The sequence below is a fragment of the Bubalus kerabau genome, chromosome 10, assembly GCF_029407905.1.
Source record: "Bubalus kerabau isolate K-KA32 ecotype Philippines breed swamp buffalo chromosome 10, PCC_UOA_SB_1v2, whole genome shotgun sequence".
NCBI lineage: Eukaryota > Metazoa > Chordata > Mammalia > Artiodactyla > Bovidae > Bubalus > Bubalus kerabau.
Genome location: NC_073633.1, coordinates 75,277,032 through 75,296,752, shown reverse-complemented (window position 1 = coordinate 75,296,752; position 19,721 = coordinate 75,277,032). Strand labels below are relative to the sequence as shown.

Below are 19,721 nucleotides of genomic sequence, written 5' to 3'. Positions count from 1 at the left end.
GAGGGAGTGAGGAAGTAAGACGGGGAGAGTGGGGAGCCGGTGCAAAGGGGCAAGCTCGTGAGTGGACTGTTGCTGGGGTTCCTTCTTGCTGGAGATTCTTTGAGGAGCTGTGTGGGACACACCTCAGGGATGAGGAAAAGGAAGGAATCTACCCGATGTGGTAGTCAGGATGATGGTTCTTCCAAAGAGGTCACATCCTAACCCCTGGCACCTGTGAATATGTGACTTTACACAGAAAACTTTGCAGATACGAGGGAGTTAAGGACCTGGAGAGGGAGGGGTTATCACAGGGTCCTTCTAAGAGAGAAGTAGGAGGGTCAGAGTCAGAGAAGAAATATGACATAGGAAGCAGAGCTTAGAGAAAGAGAGAAATTTGAAGTGCTGTGCTATTGGGTTTGAAGATAGATGTAGAGGCCATGAGCTGAGGGATGCAGACAGCTGCCAGGAGCTGGAAAAGGCAAGAAACATGTTCTCCCCTTGAGCTTCCAGAAGGAACCAGCCCTGCTGACATCTTGTTTTTAGCCCATGAGACTGATTTTGGACTCCTGCCCTCTAGAAATGTGAGAGCAGAAATTTGTGTTGTTTTAAGCCATTAAATTTGGGGTAGCAGCAATAGGAAACTAATATGCCCACCAAATAGCAGGCCTTGTTGATTGAGGATGGCCTCTAGGGCAGTATTTCCTTGGTGCTTCTAGCCAGCTGCACACAACCTCCTACAATGGATGGACAACCTCAGGCAGAGGGAGCCTGCACAGGCTGGCAGCAACTCTGCAGGGCAGCCTCTGCCTGGGCCAGGGCTTGGCTGTACCTGGACAAAGGATTTGATGAGTAGAATGTGAAAACATCCTCATGAACACTGGGAAATAGTTATGCTGGGTTGTTTCATATCAACAGTCCAGGTTTCTGAGCCCCTCTGACCATTTCTTTGCTGTCTCTCCTCTTCCCATTCTCTTCTGATGGCCTTTAAATATTGGGGTTCCTAGGCATTATGATCTTGGTCTTGTCCAGTCTTACTCTGGGATGGCTAATTGTATGTGTCAACCTGCCTGGGCCAACTTGACTGGCCAAAAGCTGTCGAGACAATTTTTTTCCAGGTGTACTTGGAAGAGTGTTTTTGGATGAGATGAACACTTGGTAGATGGAGTAAAGTAGATTTACTTTCCTAATGTGAGTAGCCCTCATCCAAACAGCTGAAGGCCTGACTAGAATAGGAAGGTTGACTCTCTTCTGAATGAGAGAGAGTTCCTCCTGCCTGACTGCCTTCAAGCTGGAGCATTGGTTTTTTCCCTATCTTTGGACTTGAACTAAAATATCAGCTTTCCTGGGTCTCTCATTTGCCAATTCACCCTGCGGACCTTGGATTTGTCAACTTCCATAATTGCATGAACCAATTCCTTATGATATATCCCTTTATATATGTAAGTGTGTGTGTGTGTGTATGTGTGTGACATTTATGTATATAAAACATGTCTCTAAGCATAAGTTTATATACATACATCTATCTATCTATCTATCTATCTATATATCTCATAATGGTTTTGTTTTTCTGGAGAGCCCTGTCTAATATACACTCTGTACTCCAGGGTGATTTTCTCTGCTCTTAGCTTCAGTTTCTATCAATAGACTGGTCAAACCCAAACCTCAGTCTTTAGCCTGGGTTTCTCCATATCCACATTTTAAACTGCCAATAGAGACAGCCCCATGGATACTGTGTAGATACTTTAAACTCCACATGTTCATAGTAAAACTCATTGTCATTCCCCTAGGATTCTGCTCCTGCTTTCTGTATTCTTTTTGCACCACATCTCCATGCACTCTGATCCCATCCTCAATATCCTCAGCACTGCTCATTATGAGTTTTAAACCTTCAGGATTTCTGCCATTTAGTGCTGTTGTTTCCCAGTGGAGGGCACACAGGGCTGGCACCCAGGGCCGAGGTGGAAAAATGCTGTAGCTGGGAAGGAACTAGGAGATGGTATTCTCATATAAACACACACACAGGGCAGGTTGAGGGAGAGAAAAAGACAGACATATACAGAGAGCAACAGAGCCATTCAGACACGCAGAGCCTGATAGAGAGAGGAAAAAGGCAGGGGTGGGGGGAGAGGGAAGCACAGACTACAGTTTTATATAAAGAGATACAGAGTGGGAGACAGACCCATGTAGAGGCAGAGAGGGAACGTTTATCAGAGAGAGGAAACAGGGAAGAGAATGTTAGAGGAAGAAGGAGTCGGAATAACAGAAGTGACCTGATACACACTGTTCCCTAGAATTTGAAAAAGCCCCACTGTGTCTCCTGATACGGTTATCCTGGCCCACCTGCCCACATCCCTTCCCAGAGCAACCCACTGGCCTACTGGATAGGCGTATGCTTTACAGCCATAGGGTTCAAATTGCAGCTCAACCACTTTTTAGCTACATGACTTTAAGCACTTTATTTAAGTTTCGTTTTCTTCATCTGTAAAATGAGGGTAGTAATACCCACCTTGCAAGCTTTTTATTAGATGCCCAACAAATAATTATCAGTTCAGCCAAATCATGATATCATCTGGCTCCCTTTATTGAAAGGGAATTTGCATGTGTCTGGGATAAATATAGCTAATAAACCATTATTATCAGACATAAAGGAAAATTAAGAATACCCTTCTAAGCAGTATGGGAGACTTTTCAGCTACAGTCTATTAAAAACCAGCCATACTTACAATTGACAAGATACATGGAAATGTTTTTTAATCTGCAGTTTCTTTTTTATCCTCTCTGTCTTCCCTTTTTACAAACTACTATACAGCTGTGCTCATTTCACATGCTGCTAGGAAGGTTATGCTCAAAATCCTTCAAGCTAGGCTTCAGCAGTTTGTGAACCGAGAACTTCCAGATGTATAAGTGGAGTTTAGAAAAGGCTGAGGAACCAGAGATCAGATTGCCAACATTTACTGAATCATAGAGAGAGCAAGGGAATTCCAGAAAGACATCTACTTCTGCTTCGTTGACTACTCTAAAGCCTTTGACTCTGTGGATCACAACAAACTGTGGAAAAGTCTTAAAGAGATGGAAATACGAGATCACCTTACCTATCTCATGAGAAACTTGTATGCAGGTCAAGATGTGACAGTTAGAACTTTACTTGAAACAACGGACTGGTTCAAAATTGGGAAAGGAGTACCTCAATGCTGTATATTGTCACCCTGTTTATTTAACTTCTATGCAGAATACATCATGTGAAATGCTGGACTGGATGAACCACAAACTGGAATCAAAATTTCCGGGAGAAATAGCAACAACCCCAGATATGCAGATGATACCACTCGAGTGGCAGAAAGTGAAGATGAACTAAAGAGTCTCTTGATAAGAGTGAAAGAGGAGAGTGAAAAACCTGGCTTAGAACTCAGCATTCAAAAAAACTAAGATCATGGCATCTGGTCCCATTACTTCATGGCAGGTAGATGGGGAAACAATGGAAACAGTGACAGACTATTTTCTTGGGCTCCAAATTCACTGTGGATGGTGACTGCAGCCATGAAATTAAAAGACACTTGTTGCTTGGAAGGAAAGCTATGACAAACCTAGATAGCATATTCAAAAGCAGAGACATTACTTTGCCAACAAAGGTCTGTATAGTCAGAGCTATGATTTTTCCAGTAATCATGTATGGATGTGAGAGTTGGACCCTAAAAAGGGCTGAGTGCTAAAGAACTGATGCCTTTGAATTGTGGCACTGGAGAAGACTCTTGAGAGTCCCTTGGACTGCAAGGAGATCAAACCAATCCTGAAGGAAATCAACCCTGAATATTCATTGGAAGAACTGATACTAAAACTGAAGCTCCAATACTTTGGCCACCTGATGCGGAGAGCCGACTCGCTATGAAGGACCCTGATGCTGGGAAAGATTAAAGGCCAAAGAAGAAGCAGGTGGCAGAGGATGAGGTGGTTAGATAGCATCACCAACTCGATGAACATGAATCTAAGCAAACTCTGGAAGATAGTACAGGACAGGGAACCCTGGCATGCTGCAATCCATGGGGTTGCATGGAGTTGGACACAAGTTAGTAACTGAACAAGCTAGGAGAGGGCAAATTGTTGTTCCTGGAATACCTGTATGCAAGAGGGCTCTGGTGAGTATGATGGAGAACTTGGTTTTAATAATCATAGTCTACTTTTTTTGCTTTTCATTAGACCTTCCCCTGCATCTGGTTGTTTCCTTACAGAAGGAGATCACAGGCCTAATTATATTGCTATATTTTTATTCTTGGATTAAGTGAATTTTCAAGAAACAGAATCAGTAGGATGAGAATGAATCTGTAGCTATAGGCTGAGGAATTAACCTAGTGGAAGGGCCTCACCTTCTCCTGCTCCCCACTATCAGCAATCTAGTGCTAACCTCCATTTGCAAAGGTTTACAAAATTTTATAGAGCCTTTGGGGGTAAAATCTGTTTTCTTTTTTAAATTTTATTTTATTTTTTTATTTTTTATTTTTTCAATTAATTTTATTTTTTTTTAATTTTATTTTATTTTTAAACTTTTCATAACTGTATTAGTTTTGCCAAATATCAAAATGAATCCACCACAGGTATACATGTGTTCCCCATCCTGAACCCTCCTCCCTCCTCCCTCCCCATTCCATCCCTCTGGGTCATCCCAGTGCACCAGCCCCAAGCATCCAGTATCGTGCATCGAACCTGGACTGGCAACTCATTTCATACATGATATTTTACATGTTTCAATGCCATTCTCCCAAATCTTCCCACCCTCTCCCTCTCCCACAGAGTCCATAAGACTGTTCTATACATCAGTGTCTGTTTTGCTGTCTCGTACACAGGGTTATTGTTACCATCTTTCTAAATTCCATATATATGCGTTAGTATACTGTATTGGTGTTTTTCTTTCTGGCTTACTTCACTCTGTATAATAGGCTTCAAAGATCAGAAATAATTTGGAAAGTCTTAAAAGTATAGAAAACAAAAAATCATCCTTAATTCTACAACTCATTGATGACTTCAGTTAACCTTTGAAGTACATCATTTCAATTATACATATAAATTTTTTTTTCTCATAACATTTTTATCCACAACTGAGTTTACATTATACATACACTATTTTTTCATTTGCAATATATAATGGTAACAATACCATTTTGATATTTGGCAAAACTAATACAATTATGTAAAGTTTAAAAATAAAATAAAATTAAAAAAAATACCATACCATTAACTATTTTTCTTTAAATAATGTTAATTTTGTAGAATATTCCACTCTGTGGGCATAGCCTAAAGTTTTGTTTCCTTTTAAGTGTTTAAACCATTCCATTATTGCTGAATATTGATGCTGTTTCCATGTTCTTCTCTATTATAAATAATGGTGCAGTGAAAAGAATTAAATAAAAAAATTTTATGCATTTCCATGATTAACTATTTAAGGTACATTGCTTCTACAAATGAAACTTCTGAAAGCAAAGTTTATACTTTTTAAAAAGCTTTTGATATCAATTGCAACTTCTTGCAGCTCCAAAAAGTCATGCCAATTCATACCTCTTTCTTCAGTGTGATTTCTCTCTGTTAAAAAACTGCAGTTGTTGGTTCTCTTCTTCATAAAGAATCATATTTTCTTTTTATTAAAAATCTTTCCAACATTCTCTCTTCTAGCTTTTGCATTCTCTTATTGATGTCTAAGTTTCAAAGCCATCATTGTGTTAAATTTATTTTACACTGCCTTAAACATTTTGCTGGAAACAGTTTATAGCATCTCCGTGAAAGAAAATCGTGTTTACTCAAAAGTTGTGAACTCATTTAAAAGCAATATACAATTGCTGAAAAAGGAAAAAGTACTTACTGACCAATAGCATGTCAGGGACCTTGGTGGATGCCTGAGAAACACAAGGTGTGATCCTTAGGGGTCCCACCTTCTCAGCTGGAGAAACATAACCAAGTTCACATACTCTGAAGAGTAATTTTTCTCAACCTTGTTTAGATCCATGTCCCCTCAAACACCGTCTCACTGTTTCTAGTGTATCACTGACTTCCCAAGAAGAATTTGCCCAACTTTCTTTCTGTAGTTCGTATTATAAACCACATAACTAGACCCATTGAATGTGTTTTTTCAGATTATCTGTGCACATCCCATGCTGATATGACTTCCCTCCCCTAGTGAGGAATTCCTGTGTTAAGAATTACTTAAAGTAGGGCTCTGAAATGTAAGAACCCAAGATCTGGACAGTTTGCCAGTGAGACCTGGCTTGATAAAGCTTGAGTTAAAACATTTCTCTTGGCAGTGAATTTCCTACAGTTGGAAAACTTGTGAGTGCCTTGGACCCTGATGCCATCTCTGCCTCTTTTCCCTCTTCTCTAACCTGCCCCTGGGCTGCCATTCACAGGTAGTCAGCCGGCCCCTGCTCACCTCCTCCATGAGGGTCTCACACTAGCAGTCTGCTCCAATCTCTCTTTTGCTAGTTTTTTAATGTAATATCCAGCTGATTCCCGGATTCCAGACATCTTGCTTCTGCTCTGTTCCTCACTCTCAGCCCCTACCTTGCTGTTGTCATCCACGTCTTATAGATCTGATGTTCTAACCTGTTTTCACTGGACTTAGGTCCCCATGCCTTCTACTGAAACAGTGTTGACCACAATGCCTGGCCAGTGCACTGTATGTTGTAAGTATTATTGAAGGATTAACGAAGTGGAAGCATTCTCTTGCTTGAATTTCACTTTATGTCTTGGGCTTCAGTTCAGTTCAGTCGCTCAGTTGTGTCTGACTTTTTGTGACCCTATGGACTGCCAGGCATGCCAGGCCTCCCTGTCCATCACCAACTCCTGGAGTTTGCTCAAACTCATATCCATCAAATCGGTGATGCCATCCAACCATCTCATCCTCTGTCGTCCCCTTCTCCTCCTGCCTTCCGTCTTTCCCAGCATCAGGGTCTTTTCCAGTGAGTCAGTTCCAATGATCTGTGGCTTGGTTCTTGAATTTCCTGCACTTCCTTCCCTTGACCCCTATATTATTCTGATTGAGCACCACCATCTTTGTCTGAATCCCAGTTGAGTCTTCCGTCAGAAGGACTGGTGAGAGCAGGACAAACCCAAGAGGTCTTGCCAAGGTCCTGCCGTGAGAAATTGAAGCTGGGAACTGAAGGAGATAGAGGAGCCAAAGATATCTCCACATCTTCAACCTGAGAGAGCAGAACAGCGGTGGTATCGCCAAAAGAAATGGGTACATAGGAAGTCTTATTCCTGTAGGTTGTTAGTCAGATGGGGGTTGGAATTCCAGTGGCTCTTTCCTCCCTGGAAACCATGGTTAGTCTCTTAGTTTTTTTGAGTCTCAGTTTCTTCTTTTCCCTGAGCATCATCTTATCCGACTCTCGTATTTATCATTAGTTTGCCAATCAGATGATTCAGTACATCTGAACATGCTTTGTAAGGAGTAAAGCCGTTAGCTGTCATCACTGTTGTTGGACATGTTATTATTAAAGTCAGATTGTAAGTGGAGACACTAGCTTCTTGGGTAAAATGTGTTTGTGCCAGGGGTCAGAAAGCTGTGACCCCTGGGTCAAATCTGGCCTGCTGCCTGTCCTGATACAGCCCATCAGCAAAGAATGTTTTCCAATTTTTAATTTGGTTGAAAAAAATCAAAAGAAAAATATTTGTGATGCAAGAAGATTATATGAAATTCAAATATTGGTGTCCATAAATAAAGTGGATTAGAGCAGAGCCAGACCCACTTATTTATGTACTATTTTCTATGGCTTGAGGCATCAGCAGAGTCGAGTAGTTGTGACAGAGATTGTATGGCCTGCAAGAGCCTAAAATATTGACTTTTAGTAAGAGCTCAGCAGCCCTGGCCTGCCCATTGCACTCTCCTACCTCTGCTCTCTAACATTGATTCAACTACAGAATTTCCATTGAGCTTAAAAACTGACAAAGGTGAGGAATAAAAGATAAGGAGAGGCCCCAACAGCTGTTTCAGCTGTGGGCAGGACCTTTCAAGGCGGCCTCCAGAGTCAATTATAGGAACATGGAGCAAGCTGCAAAGCCATCAGATGGAGCCATGTGTCCACCAGCTGACCTCATAGTCACGTTCTGCCTCCCTTGCATCGTCCCAAGAATTTCTGAACCTTCTTAATGATCTTCTGGTATGATGTTGAAAAGGGATAGTGGGAGGACATCAGCCTTGTTCCTGCTCTTAGTGGAAAAGCTTCTAGTTTCTCACCATTAAGTATGATGTTAGCTGTAGATGTTACCAAGTTGAGAGTTCCCCTCTATTCCTAGTTTGCTAATTTTATAAAAAATGAGTGCTGGATTTTGTCAAATACTTTTTCTGTATCTATTGATAAGATCATATGACTTTTCTTCATTAGCTTGTTGATGTGATAGATTAATGGATTTCCAAATGGTAAGCCAAACTTGCATATCTGGAATAGATTCTTTGCATACATTTTTGGTTTTGATTTGCTAATATTTTGTTGAGAACTTTTGCATTTGTGTTCATGAGAGATACTTGTCTGTAGTTTTAAAGATTATCTGGTTTTGGTTTTAGAATAATGCTGACCTCATATAAAGAGTTAGGAACTTCCCTTCTGCATCTTGTCTTCTGGAAGAGATTGTATAGAATTGGCATAAATTCTTCCTTAAATGTTTTAATTCACCAGTGAACCTATCTGGGACCTGCTGGTGTTCTGGAAGGTTTTTAATTATTGATTCAGTTTCTAATAGATATAGGCCTATTCAGTCTTTTCCTTCTTGTGTAGGTTTTTGCAGATATATTTTTCAAGGAATTACTCCATTTAACCTAGGTTACCAAACATGTGGACATATGGTTGTTTGTAGTATTTCCTGATTATCCTTCTAATATCCATGGGATCTGTAGTAATGTCCCACTTTTATTTTGGATCTTACAAATTTGTATTTTCTCTTCTTTCAGTTAGCTTGGCTAGAGGCTTATCAATTCTATTGATCTTTTCAAAGAACTATCTTTTTTTTTTTATCTGAAGCATAATTGACCTGTAATACTATGTTAATTCCAGGTGCATAGCATAGTGACTCAGTATTTCTATGTATTACAAAATATTTACTATGGTATGTCTAGTTATCTGTCACCAGACAAAGATATTACAATATTACTGACTGTATATTCCACATGGTGTACATTTCATCCTCATGACTTATTTATATTGTAACTGGAAGTCTGTACCTGTTACTCTCCATTCAACCCACCACTCCCTCCCTTATGGTAATCACTATTCCTTCTCTGTATCTGTTTCTCTTGTTTTCCTTTTTTCATTTGCTGCTTTTTAGATTCCACGTGTAAGTTAAAATCATACATCATTTTTCTTTCTGACTTATTTCACTTAGCATAATAACCTCTAGGACCATTCATGCTGTTACATTGAAATCACAAGAGATTTTTCTTTTTATGGCTAGCATTCCACTGTGCATAATATACCACATCTTCATCTGTTCATCTGTTGCTGGACATTCAGGTGGTTTCCATATGTTGCCCACTGTAAGTAATGCTGCAATGAACATAGGAATGCATGCATCTTTTCTAATTAATGTTTTTGTTTTCTCTGGAGAAAAATACCCAAAGTGGAATTGCTAGATCTTTTTGTAGTTCTGCTTTTGAGGACTCTCCATACTATTTTCCATAATGCTTGAGCCAATTTGTACCACCAACAGTGCACAGGGGTTTTCTCCACATCCTCACCAACTTGTTATATCCTCCACGCTTGTTATTTCTTATCTTTTTGTAATGGCCATTCTGACATGTGTGAGGTGTTCTCTCATTGTGATTCTGAGTTGCATTCCCCTAATGTTGAGTAATGGGGGCTTTTTTATGCTGAGCATCTTTTCGTGTGTCTTGGTCATATGTATCAATATATCTTTGGAAAAATGTCTATTCAGATTCTTGGTGGGATTGTCAGTCCTTTTGGTGTTGAGTTAATGAGTTCTTTGTATATGTTGGATATTAACCCCTTATCTGATATATCATTTGCCAATAAATACCTTTTCCCATTCAAAAAAAAAAAAAGAGAGAAAATTTCAGTTAGAAATGAACTTGATATTTTGAAGGTGTTTTTCTCACTCATCCCCCAGACCTCCCCCCAAATAATAGAAAATGCATTTAGCAATGAAAAATATTCTCTATTCCTTTAACAATGATGTGAGGGATATGTTAGTGTTCTTTTTTGCATTTTTAAATGAGAATAAAAAATGATTACTGTCATTATGTTAATACTGTTGACCCTGTCACTGTATTTCATACAATAAAATATTCATTGTATCAAATTAACTTAGTACATGAAATATAAATTACCAAATGAACTTAACACATGAAATGTAAGTAAAAAGATGGCTGTTTACATTTTCTTCTCTTATTTTCCTTAGTGAGAAGCTGGATGGAAAAGCTAAAAGACAAGGTAAGAGAAATACTTTCTTCCTTTGGATTTATTTTAGAGGGCATAGCTTTGTCAAATAAAAGATCTTCAGAATAATGGAGTTTTATATCATTATTCTGATTCTGATAACCTGTGCAAAGATCCAGGACCACTTCCGGGTACCCAGCAAGAAAGAAGACCTTCCCTTTAAGAAGGGATGCCTTATTCTTTGGAGTGCCATTCATTCTTCTGGAATGTAATTCCTGATATATACAACTGATAGCATCCTTGACATATCAAGGTGGAGTTCCTTTTAGGGAATTTCAGGAGTGTAATCCCATTCTAGTGGGCATTTTATGTCCCAGTGCAAGGATCTTTTAAATCTGATCTTCCTGTATGAAGAAGAAATACTTTGGATTTTGGAAGGCATTGATTTTTCTGACCCAAGGACAAAAATTGACAGATCTGACTTAAGAATAAAACTTTGTGATGGAAAGGGCATCCTTCACCCATAGTGGAAGGTGAGATTAAAAATACCCGAGCACCTGAGCACTCTCTTTAGGCCCATTTTTGTGTGGTCTATCATAGTGCTACTGCTTACTGAGTGACAATGAGCTGACCTATCTAGAAAGGCCAACTATAGAAAAATATTTTCCACTCTTGGATTCATTCTGTCATCAACAACTGTGATTGACAATATTAACTTCCTTCCAGGTTCATGTTTTTCATTTTCTTTTAATTTTCAACACTCTCTAAGGTTTCATTTTTAGTGCCTTGTAATTTCAAACTGGAATTACTCATAAAAATATTGGTGGAATTTTGAACTCCTTGCTGTAGCCTCTGTCAGATCTAATTACTACAACCCAGCTCAAATTTCACTGGGGGTATAGTTAAATGGAAATCATTTCAACTGCCAGATAGGAGTTACTTCCAATTCACCTGTCTCAGAATATACATCTGTGGATAGTATTCCATATCTTTTTTATGATTTGAGGTCAGTTTCTCTCATATTTGAATGATTAGTATTTATTTTGCTACAGTTTAATGTTAAAGGATAAGAGAAAATGTTCACTAGTAGTTAAAATTGTATGATTATATTAATTCTTGTCAGTATTATTTTTCTACTTCTCAGTAAAATTTAGACTATATAATTTTTACAAATGAGATTATTTTATGTTCATACATATTTAAAGTGATATAGAAGAATTTTAAACCTGTTGACATTAGTGGAAGCCATTTTCACATCTGTAATAGGTCCAGTCGTCTGAGGGAGGTATAATCAGAGGACTGAGCAAGATTTGGGGTAGGAGAAGCTCAAAAATTCAGAATTGAATATATTTACATTGGTAGTGCTTCTTGCTATTTTTTCAGAGGAAAATATAGTGCAACGAAAAGTAAACAGGCTTTGGTAGTTTAATCTAGGGATCCATATGTCATTGTTTCTATAGAAAATGTCCTTCTGAATTACCAAAATGGACAAAAAATAGACTTAAGAAAATAAATTTTGGCGCATAGCCTGTTTTGAAATTGAATGTTGCAGAGTTTCTTACCTGTGTATATATATAGCTTCGCCACTTTGTTTAGAAATCTGGGTAGCTTTAGAGAAAGGCTGTATTTTCTCTTTCTGTGGACCTTTCCTTCTTATCTTTTCCCAAAGGCCTAGCACCCTCTCCCTGCTCTATTTCACCAAGAGAGATAATTTTGTGAATGGTTTTAGTTTTCTGAATTGAAGTTTTTCCAGCCCTTTCTTCACTGTATTCCATAGTATTTTTTCAGTTATGTCTTAGTTTTAAAAAATTGGAAGAAAAATAGCTGAAACTCCCACCAGGTTTATTTGTTCTATGCCTTGTCTATATTTTTATTTAACTATTTTTTTTCTTTTTTAAATTTTATTTTATTTTTAAACTTTACAATATTGTATTGGTTCTGCCATATATCAAAATGAATCCGCCACAGGCATACATGTGTTCCCCATCCTGAACCCTCCTCCCTCCTCCCTCCCCATACCATCCCTCTGGGTCATCTCAGTGCACCAGTCCCAAGCATCCAGTATCGTGCATCGAACCTGGACTGGCGACTCTTTTCATATATGATATTATACATATTTCAATGCCATTCTCCCAAATCATCTCACCCTCTCCCTCTCCCACAGAGTCCAAAAGACTGTTCTATACATCAGTGTCTCTTTTGCTGTCTCATATACAGGGTTATTGTTACCATCTTTCTAAATTCCATATATATGCGTTAGTATACTGTATTGGTGTTTTTCTTTCTGGCTTACTTCACTCTGTATAATAGGCTCCAGTTTCATCCATCTCATTAGAACTGATTCAAATGTATTCTTTTTAATGGCTGAGTAATACTCCATTGTGTATATGTACCATAGCTTTCTTATCCATTCATCTGCTGATGGACATCTAGGTATTTAACTATTTTTTAAATTGAAGTGTAATTCATTTATAATGTATTACTTTCAGGTATATAGCAAAGTGATTCAGTTATACATATATACACTTATCAGATTATTTCTTTTGTAAGTTATTGCAAGATATTGAATATAGGTCTCTGAATATAGTAGTTCCTTGCTATTTGCCTATTTTGCATCCAGTAGTGTTTATATGCTTAATTTTATATTGGAGTATGATTGATTTGCAATGTTGTGTTAGTTTCAGGTATATAGCAAGGTGATTCAGTTATACATATATGTGTATCTATTGTTTTTCAGATTCTTTTCCCATATAGGTTATTACAGAATATTGAGTAGAGTTCCATGTACTGTACAGTAGGTTCTTGTTGACCATTATTTTATATATAGTAGTGTGTGTATGTTAATCCCAAGCTCCTAATTTATCCCTCCCTCTATCCCCCCCACACTAACTCCTTTGGTAACTATAAGTTTCTTTTATATGTCTGTGAGTCTGTTCCTATTTTGTAAATAAGTTCATTTGTATCATTTTTAGCTTCCATGTATAAATGATATCATGTGGTGTTTGTCTTTCTCTGATTTACGTCACTTAATATGATAATCTCTAGGTTCATCAATGTTGTTGTATTTGTCTTATTTTGTCTCTTTCTTGGAGGGATTCAGTTTAACCAGTCCCCTCCCTCTGGGAGTAAAATGTTATACACTTACTTGATAAATAATGCATATGTGTACACACATATATGTGTGTATACACACACACACACACACACACACACACACGTATATGTATCTTAGGCTTCCCTGGTGGCTTAGACAGTAAAGAATCTGCCTACAATGCAGGAAACCTGGGTTCAATCCCTGGGTTGAGAAGATCCCCTGGAGAAGGACATGGCAACCCACTCCAGTATTCTTGCCTGGGGAATTCCATGAGCAGAGGAGCCTGGCGAGCTACAGTCAGTGGGGTCGCAGAGAGTCAAACATGACTGAGCAACTAACACACACATACTTATCTTCCCCTCTCTCTCTCTCTCCCCCTCTTTCTCGTCTTCTGTCTAGCTGGCTAGCTAGCTATCATCTATAAAAGTCTTGTTAGTCATTACCTTCAGAAACTATTTGAGAGTGAAACTATTGCTGTTTTGATGAAAGTCACAGAATCCTGGTGAATTGAAAACTAAACTACATATTTAACTAGCTCTTCAGTCAACCAATAATATCTATTCAGTTTTGCTTCGTTTAATTGTTCCTGATATTGGTTTCCCTGTTAGTTGGATTCTAGAAGGAGTGGTAGGTGTTCTCAAAAGTTCTGAATTATTCCTTTTGTTGTTATTGTTTAGTCTTCCTATATTAAAGTGAAGTCACTCAGTCATGTCCGAGTGTTTGTGACCCCATGGACTGTAGCCTACCAGGCCCCTCCATCCATCAGATCTGAATGACAGACAACCTCCGATGGCAGTGGCTTAACCAAGAGAGAAGTTTGTTTTTCTCTCATTTATGAGTCTGGAGGGAGCAGTCAGGGTCAGTGAGGAACGCCGCTATGAAGGTGCAGGCTCCTTTTATTTGATGTTCCATCATTTGTGACCTTGATTCTCACGGTCATCTCATGGTTCTGGATTGCACTTAGGTCCATATTCTAGTCAGAAGGAAGGAGGAAAAAGGGAGGCTACAACATCCCTCCCCTCTTAAGACGGAGGAGAAGAAAATGACAACCCACTCCAGTATTCTCGCCTGGAAAATTCCATGGACAGAGGAGCCTGGCGGACTACTGTCCATTGAGGCACAAAGAGTCGGACATAACTAAGCAACTGAGTGCACACACACACATGCGTGCACACACATGCGTGCACACACACACACACACACTTCACAGCAGCGATTCTCATGTATAGTCTGGACCAGTGGAGTTGTGTCACCCGAGAGCTTGTTAGAAATGCAAAATCCCAGGTCCCTAACTAGACCTACTGAATCAGAAACTCTGGGAAAGGGGTCAAGAAATCTGTGTTTTAACAAGTCTTGCAGGTGATTCTGATGCATGCTCAAGTTTGAGAAACACTGTTAAACAAACCTCATAAAGATACTTATGAATTCAGTAGACTTTAGGCAGAAAACTTTACTTTTTCTTACGTTTTCTTGAAAACCAATGTTTCTGAACAAAAACATTAGCCTAAGAAAGGATGACTTTCTCATAAATACAAAACAACAAACCAAAACCAAACAAAAAAACCCAACTATATGCAGTAAACTTTATCTTATAATCCATTTTTTAATTTTCAAACTGTTTTTTGGAAATAATTTCAAATTTACAGAAAAGATACAAGAATAAGAATAGTACAGAGAATGCCCCTGTTCTTTTTATCCAGATGCACTTGTTCTTCCCATGCTGCTCCATTTGTTTTCTCTTTTATTGGCTGTCTCCCTACCTCTGCCCTTTTTTCTGAGCCATTTGAGGGAAAGTTGCATACATCACGGTGCTTTTACACCAAATCTCGATACTTCAGGGCATATTTCCTATGATTAAGAATATCCTATTAGCAAACTATAGTACAGTTATCAACTTGAGTACATTTAACATTGACATCATACTTTTTATCTGTTCTGGCATCTGGACTTCAGGCTTAGTTAACAGACCCAAAATGGCCTTCATAAAATAATTCTTCTCGAGTACAGGATCTTGTCTAGGTCATATAACACATTTAGTTGTCAGGATGCTTCAGTTTAGTTCAGTCGCTCAGTTGTATCCGACTCTTTGCAACCCCATGGACTGCAGCACGCCAGGCTTCCCTATCCATCACCAACTCCCGGAGCTTGCTCAAACTCATGTCCATTGAGTTGGTGATGCCATCCAACCATTTCATCCTCTGTTGTCATCTTCTCCTCCTGCCTTCAATCTTTCCCAGCATCAGGATCTTTTCTAATAAGTCAGGTCTTCACATCAGGTGGCCAAAATATTGGAGCTTCAGCTTCAGCATCAGTCCTTCCAATGAATATTCAGGGTTGATTTCCTTTAGGATTGACTGATTTGATAGTTTTCCTTAATGTGGGCCATTTGTATAGCCATCTGTTGTCTTTCCTGATGCTGATATTTTTAAAGAATATGGTACTTTAGAAAACAGAATGTTCAGTTTAAGTTTATTGGATGTTTCCTCATGATTAGATTCAGCATTCTCAGTTGGAATATGCATGGGTTCAGTTCTGTCCTTCTCAGGGAGATAGTGTGAAGGAATGGGCACGTGCAATATTTCTGAACAGAGAAAAGGTGCTGGGCACAATTCATAGCTTTATATGCAGATGCATCTTATTTGTTTTCATTTCTGCAGGAAACAAGTCATGGCAATTCTAAAAAAAGAGGTTATCTTCACTTAGTTTTGAATGAGGAATGGTTAAATTACATTTGAAGAGGGTAGGTTTCTTTATTCCCTTCTTGTAAATGACTTGTAATTTCAAAGCACAGGCAGATCACACACACACACACACACACACACACAGGAGGGAATGAAGAGAGGAGAAAGAGATTAATTGAATTTTTGTAAAGTCTACATTATTTAAAGCTCTGGAAATGAGAAGCCTTAATGTGTAAATAAGAAATATGCAAAGAGTGACACATTTTGTAATATTCATGTTTTTGGTGTGGGCTTGAGTTACAGAATGTTAAGAGACCCACAGGTTGATCGAGTTCAGCTTCCAAAAAGCTCAAGTATCATCCTTTGGATGTAGAGCTCTGTATTAATAAGGTCTAATCTACTGGGCTTAAAATTGATCATACATTAACATGTATGTGTATTTCCATGCACTGAGAATGGTGATGTAAAATGAAACTCGTAGTTCTGGTGAGAACACCCAGATTTTGTTATTGTCCAATTTTTTCCCACATGGAAAATTACATACTTTTGTAAGCCTTATGTAGATCTAGAAGAACTTTAGAAAAAGTTTGGGTTTTGGCAAAGCATATTAATTTGTTGGAAAATGACTGGGCTTTGTTTCTTTGGGAAAAACAGTATGCTGAAGAACGATGCTATGTTCTCAAATTAATGAAAAAAATTCCATATTGTGCTCTAACTCAAGACTCTGGAAAACAGAATGAGTGAATGAGCTGGCTGTGTACAAGAGGATGCTGCAGTTTTGTAAGGTCTTGTCTGTTCCTTTGATTTACTTCTAGAAGTGTTGGGAAAGCATCACAGCCCGCTTACTTCAGCATTTTTTAGAAAACTTTTATTTTTTGTTCTTCTCTGTTTTGGGCTTATTCTGAAAGATACTGTGCTATATTAAAAGTTTTAGAAATAGTTACATAAGTGAACAAACTCATAGTTTTTCTCCTGTAAAATAACGTCTGTCTAAAGTACTCACTATAGTATTTTTTGAATTGTTAATTGTTTATGTTTTTTTTTCCCGGGTAGGCTTCTAGAAGGGGTCGTCATGGAAGATAAACCAGTGTCGTGTTTCTCCATGAAGGGCTGTGGTTATTCATACACCTGTATCTCTCAGGTGTCTTACTGGCCAGGATGCAGAAATGACCCTTCCTTAGGGTGATGGCCTGGCCCTGAATTTGGGTTGGTTCTACACTACTTACTCAAGTCCAGGGATGGGTGGAGATCACGCTGGTCTCTTAGGACCAAAGTATCCATAATAACACCTTGGAGATGTTGGAGACCGCCATGTTGGAAATCTCCAAGCTCTTTTGGAAGTACCAGCACTGTTAGCAGTGATATATCTGGCCTCTGTCACTTTCTTTCTTTGGAGCCTGGGACACTCAGAATTCCCTGCCAGCCCTCAACTTTGGTCTTGTTCACTAGGCAGATTTTTTCTTCTGTATAAATGAATCCATCTACATTATGTGCAACTCTCTCTCATCCTTGTCTTTTCTGCCTGGCCTCCAAAACCTAACATCCTTTTTTCCTCTGCAGGGCCTTCTCTTCCCTGCTGTCTCTAGAAGCTCTCTCTTTCACTCATGTAGAAGCACATTCCTCTTTCCTTTCCTACCATTATGCACCTAAGGTTGTAAGAGGGGAACCACCAAAGTCAAGGCCCCCATTTGTCCCCCAAGAAACACAATATTCCACTGAGCAATGCCCCCCGCCCCGCCACCGTGTCCACCCCTACCCCCCAGAGCTAGACTCAGGCTGCTATTTGCAATTTATAGCATTTTAATAGTCCTGGCAATTTCAGAGGCTACTTCATCCATCTTTAATACAAATTATATTTCTGTCACCAAAACCTGATGTTGACAAATGTGCATAACCAAGTGGCTGGAGGTGCCGCCAGGTCTGGCTGATTTATTGCAGTATTTATATGTATATGAAATATCCAAAAATAGTCATACCTCTCTCTCTGTTGCCTTCTCCCTAAAAGTAACTTTATTCCAGGTGCTACTTTAGAACAAAGATGACAGGAGAATTCAAAGTGTGTAAAAACCCCGCTGCCCTCCAGCAGAACTGGGAAACCCAGGGCAGTGGTCTGTTTAGCATCCTAATGCAGGTTTCCTTTCCCATGCAGGCAGGCTATATGTCTGGGATGTTGGTGCCCGTAGGGGTTGGGATAGCAGGAGCCTTGTTCATCTTGGGAGCACTCTACAGCATTAAGGTTATGAATCGCCGAAGGAGAAACGGCTTCAAAAGGCATAAAAGAAAGGTATGGAATCCGCAACAGCAAAACCTAATCACTTACCCAACTGTTCCTCGCTTTTCTAATTTGCTTAATAAAGCATATGGGGCTTAATGATGCATGAATGGTACTGACTTGCCCAGTGGTTCCAACAAGCTGCTGCAGGTGCAGCCTCGGCTTCATTTGTTCATGTGTCTTTTAAAGGGGACCTCTTCCTTGGCTTTGCTCTGCAGCAGGAGTGTAATGCTTTTCTGTTTTCTTTCCCCAGCAGAGAGAATTCAACAGCATGCAAGATCGAGTCATGCTCTTAGCCGACAGTTCTGAAGATGAATTTTGAACTGAACTGGAGTTTAATTGGGAGAGTCAACGTGATGTTATTATTTTTTATTTGAGGGCTAAAAAACAAAACAAAACAAAAGAGAACAACATTCTGCCACGTTGGGGCTGTCGGGCCATTGGTCTCACTGTCTGCTGGGTAGTAGATTTTTCTTGTACTGAGCAGAAAAGGCATGCTGTATATGAACTGTGATGCGCAGTATTTGTTTTTATCCTGTAGTGAATTTTCCACAGCCATGGGCTACAACTCGTAAATATGCAGCATACATGTTGTTCAGTAGGAGTTGCTAGGTTAGATAGAGTAAATATTTTGTATTTTTCCACAGTGTCTTTCCCTTGGTTTGGATTATCTGTGCTAAAGTGTAACAGTTCTTGCTGCCAAGGCACACTTGACTCTGAAATAGAAATCTTAACAAAGAAGAACTTGTGATGATTGCTCAGCCTACTTGAACCCTTGGCTTGTGTGGGCCACGGCACACACTACATTCGCATCAAACCTAGCAGCAACTCGGAATGAAATCTTTTTCATCAAGAAGATCTCTCAGCGCATTAGGATATATGTAGATTTGTACGTACCTTACATTATGTACTTGAGTCTCCTGGTTTTATTATTTTCCCCCTTCCTTTTTATTCTCATTCTTGACAAAGAAAAAAATGCACTAGAAGTAATGCATTAAATTGACTCTTGGTCTTCATGTAAGTTTGCTTTCTTAAATAGTATGCGGCTGCTGCTAAGTCGCTTCAGTCGTGTCCGACTCCATGCGACCCCATAAACGGCAGCCCACTAGGCTCCTCTGTCCCTGGGATTCTCCAGGCAAGAACACTGGAGTGGGTTGCCATTTCCTCCTCCAATGCATGAAAGTGAAAAGTGAAAGTGAAGTCTCTCAGTCGTGTCCGACTCCTAGCGACCCCATGGACTACAGCCTACCAGGCTCCTCTGTCCATGGGATTTTCCAGGCAAGAGTACTGGAGTGGGGTGCCATTGCCTTCTCTGCTTAAATAGT

The 19,721-nt window shown here is 39.3% G+C and overlaps 1 protein-coding gene across 2 annotated transcripts in view; it reads left to right on the top strand.

Moving 5' to 3' along the window:
* Positions 1 to 19,412, top strand: part of ARMH4 (armadillo like helical domain containing 4) — a 141,946-nt gene extending 122,534 nt beyond the window's left edge. The window contains exons 6-8 of one of the 2 annotated variants that reach the window (XM_055538182.1): positions 10,372 to 10,403; positions 18,274 to 18,408; positions 18,653 to 19,412. In XM_055538182.1, coding sequence (XP_055394157.1) covers positions 10,372 to 10,403; positions 18,274 to 18,408; positions 18,653 to 18,718 — 233 coding nt within the window. In that variant the 3' untranslated portion in view covers positions 18,719 to 19,412. Of the gene's footprint in view, positions 1 to 10,371; positions 10,404 to 18,273; positions 18,409 to 18,649 lie in introns of both variants that reach the window. The other variant, XM_055538181.1, reaches the window with a different exon arrangement.
* Positions 19,413 to 19,721: the final 309 nt, after the last annotated feature.